Raw genomic sequence first — 3,340 nt, 5'->3', positions numbered from 1 at the left:
TTAGATTATTAGATTAGGAATTTGTCCTTGTTTTTTAGGATGTTGTTTCAACTTCCCTAAATGTGTGTTTTGCAGAAGCAGTCTTACAAATGGTGTTCTACACCTGTAAACTACTCAAGTTTATTTTATTTAATAAATTTGATTCTGATTTTTAACCAATGTGATCCGATACGATACAATAAGATGCACACGAATATCATATCATACAATACAATGGCAATATATATTCCAGGAAGCGCATTCCATTTTCTAGTGACAATCATGTCGTATTTTAATCATTTCATACACACATACATAAAGCAGAGCATATTTTCAATGTTCCATAAAGATATTGGAAATTACCAACAAATATTACGAATGAATACTTAAATTCTACTAAATGTAGCATGTGATATCTCTGTTTTCATCTAGATGTAGATGTAATATGCGCATAAAGGCCAACCGGCATTAAATGATTCAGAGCACATTGATGGCATGAGGTTAATAAAAATCACTGAGCCTTGTTCTGCTGGGGCTTCACTACAACAACAGGGCACTGTACGTGGTGGACACAATAGTCACTCACACTGCCGAGAACCACCCTGCAGAATACAATATCCCCTGGTTAAAACAAATGTTGTATTACAAAATGGAGGGAATTGCCAGTTTTCTGAAACAACATTGACATGAATCATTTCAAATCAAGCAACAGTAACATTGTTTTTTTTGCAAGTGATTGTGTTTTTTTGCAAGTGTGCTTCTTAAAGGTCCAAAGGGGGAGGGGGGCAATTTCGTTCAACAATACCTCTTAAAAGCTCCGTATCCATGACTACCTAGAACCACCATGTCAGAATTATACTTTTTTGCAGCATCACATATGACCTCCCTGGCATCTCCAGTGCGAGCCTCTATTTCCGGGGTCACCTGGGACATTGGAAGAACAAATGTATAAGGTTTTCGACGGAAAAGCGACAGATTGGCATTGGTGTGATCAGTGCAAAACTACGTTGTGATCTTGGAATTGGTATTCTCATATTTTCATAACAATAATGTACTAATATCTCAGAACTTAGATGATAGGATGAATATCATGACTGATTTAGTAATGGCAATTGGCGCTGTTTTTTTAAATCAAGAGAATCTATAGACTTGCTACGTGTCACCAAAGAGATTTGAGATGAGTTAGTAAGACTGCCACTATACTCAGAAACGTAATACAACTGCACATATACATGCCTCATCAGATAAACTGAGTTTCGAATTTGGGTGGGGCTTGACATATGCCTTTAACGCAAAATGTTCACAATTAAACTTAACTCCATGGAACTGATCTGTAGAAAGACATTCCTCTAAAATTTGCAATCCTAACTAAAAAGAACCAAGACCTTAATTGATAGAACAAGATTGATGGTAAATGTCTCATTAATTTTGAAATAATCATAAAGGCACTTAACCATAAATCCAATATGCACTAGTGTCTTGCTCTAAGATGGTTTTGATTTTGAGTTGAAAAGGTTTTAAGGTTCAAATATACAATTCATGCTTATTGGCCAATTACATTCTGACAGTGACTGAGGGGGTACTGGCTTTTAACTGAACATTACTTTTATTTTCTCATGATGGAAGGATTTTAACACTCAATTAAGAAACGTTCGAGCCTAGATCTATCTATTAGTGAGTCTAATGTGCACTCCAAAATTGTAAAGTTCAAACTTACAGGTCTTAAACTCCAATAATTGATACTCATACCTAAGTTATTTGTATGAGTTTAAGAGACGCATCCTGCAGCTTGGTACCCTAGAACCCAGATTTAAATAGGTTTTTCTGAATGTCTACACTCTACAGGCCCAATACACCATCTAGATTCAATATATTACTATACAATAAATGCACAGAGTGTTGATGGATTCCCCCACCAAATGAAGCTCTAAAGAACTTTGCCCTCCCAATGCAATTTGTAATGAAAGCATGGTTAAAAGCGATACAATACGGTCATCTAAAGATTATAGAAAAAATGCTTCCGGTATTACCATTCAACTGAACATCAAATAAACTATATTAGTTTTGAATCAACCCTCCAAGCTAGTTCACATTAGTTTCTCTAATTTCACTGTACAACAAGAGTAGACCTTACATTTTTGGATTTACATAATTCCATTGCTTTCGCCAAAATCTTCTCTGTAGACTTCTTGATATCGTTTTCCAACATCTTCAACACGTCTACTGGCATCATGAAACCTGCTCACAGCAAACTACAATCAGAAGTCGGCCTCTCCAACAAACCCAAAACAGAATAAAACACTTCAAGATGAAAAATTGTCATCGCAAGCTCTGGGATGAAGCAACAGAGCCCGCTCATTCTACTGCTTGCTGTGACCACAAGATTAAAATCCTTCCAGTCAATAAATCTAAAACCCTTAGCACCATTTTAGGGTGAATTGCAATCTCCAAATCCCCATTACAGCCGGAGTAAAAACGCTTGAAAAGACTGACCTGGGCTTCCAGCTACGAAAATGGAAACTGCATCACGCTGAGCATGAATGAGAACGATTCTATCCTGCGATGTAAACAGGTTGTCAAGAGCCCATCGGAGAGCGTCGATGCTCTCCTTGCTCTCGTCTACGGCCACCAATATGAGCCTGCCTGATCTTTTCTGTTGCTCCATGGACTCCATTCGTGGACTGGTTTTTCTCTCTTTGCTTGCTTGTATGTTCACACCACTAAATTCTCTTTTTCTATGCAATAAAGAAAAGGGGTTCCGGTAAGGACGAGAAGTTGTAGGCACACAGAAATGGAAAACCAATTTGTTTGAGTTCCTTGGAATTCAAGAAGATTCCGTCCTTTCGTTTCTTCCAGTTTCTTGTGTTCCGCGCGTTTTTGTAGTGTTTTGCTTTACACAACAAAAGTATATACAAAATCATTGTTTATTGTGAAATTCTGATGACAGGGTGGATCCAAAATAATTTAAAAGTATTAGAAAATGAAAATGAAATTTTAAGATATGGTTTATGGAACTAATGGGATCAATAGTTTTTATGGTTGTTGTTTTTTAGTTCGATTCAATTTTTTTTATTATGGTGAGTTAATCAATTTTCTGGTCTTTTTACTAAAAAGATAATGTAAAAGAAATGGATGTTAACAAATTGTTTTGTAATTTAATTTTTTTATTATTTAAATAATGATGAGTTGAACCAATTTTCCATGGTCTTTTTGCTGAAAAGACAATGTCAAGAAATGGATGTAAACAAATTGTTGTAATTGTTTTTATTTATCTGAAAGCATCACATTCCAAAATGTAATGTTTTTCCGATTTCACTGTTCTAGAAGTGCAAAAAGTACACACTCATTCTTCCCAAGCGTT

At 35.8% G+C, this 3,340-nt stretch overlaps 1 protein-coding gene across 1 annotated transcript; it reads right to left on the bottom strand.

Annotated features, from left to right (window-relative positions):
- Positions 1 to 224: 224 nt before the first annotated feature.
- On the bottom strand, positions 225 to 2,863 carry LOC149201703 (universal stress protein PHOS34-like). The gene is made up of 4 exons (XM_089399798.1): positions 2,473 to 2,863; positions 2,114 to 2,217; positions 785 to 903; positions 225 to 581 (listed from the first exon to the last, which is right to left on the bottom strand). The coding sequence occupies exons 1-4, from the start codon at positions 2,651 to 2,653 to the stop codon at positions 491 to 493; spliced, it is 495 nt and encodes a 164-aa protein (XP_089255924.1). The 5' UTR covers positions 2,654 to 2,863; the 3' UTR covers positions 225 to 490.
- Positions 2,864 to 3,340: the final 477 nt, after the last annotated feature.

This window comes from Pinus tabuliformis, chromosome 2_1 (genome assembly GCF_031772625.1).
Source record: "Pinus tabuliformis cultivar Carrire ecotype Pingquan chromosome 2_1, CPIR1, whole genome shotgun sequence".
Classification (NCBI taxonomy): Eukaryota; Viridiplantae; Streptophyta; class Pinopsida; order Pinales; family Pinaceae; genus Pinus; species Pinus tabuliformis.
This window is presented reverse-complemented; position numbering and strand designations above follow the sequence as displayed.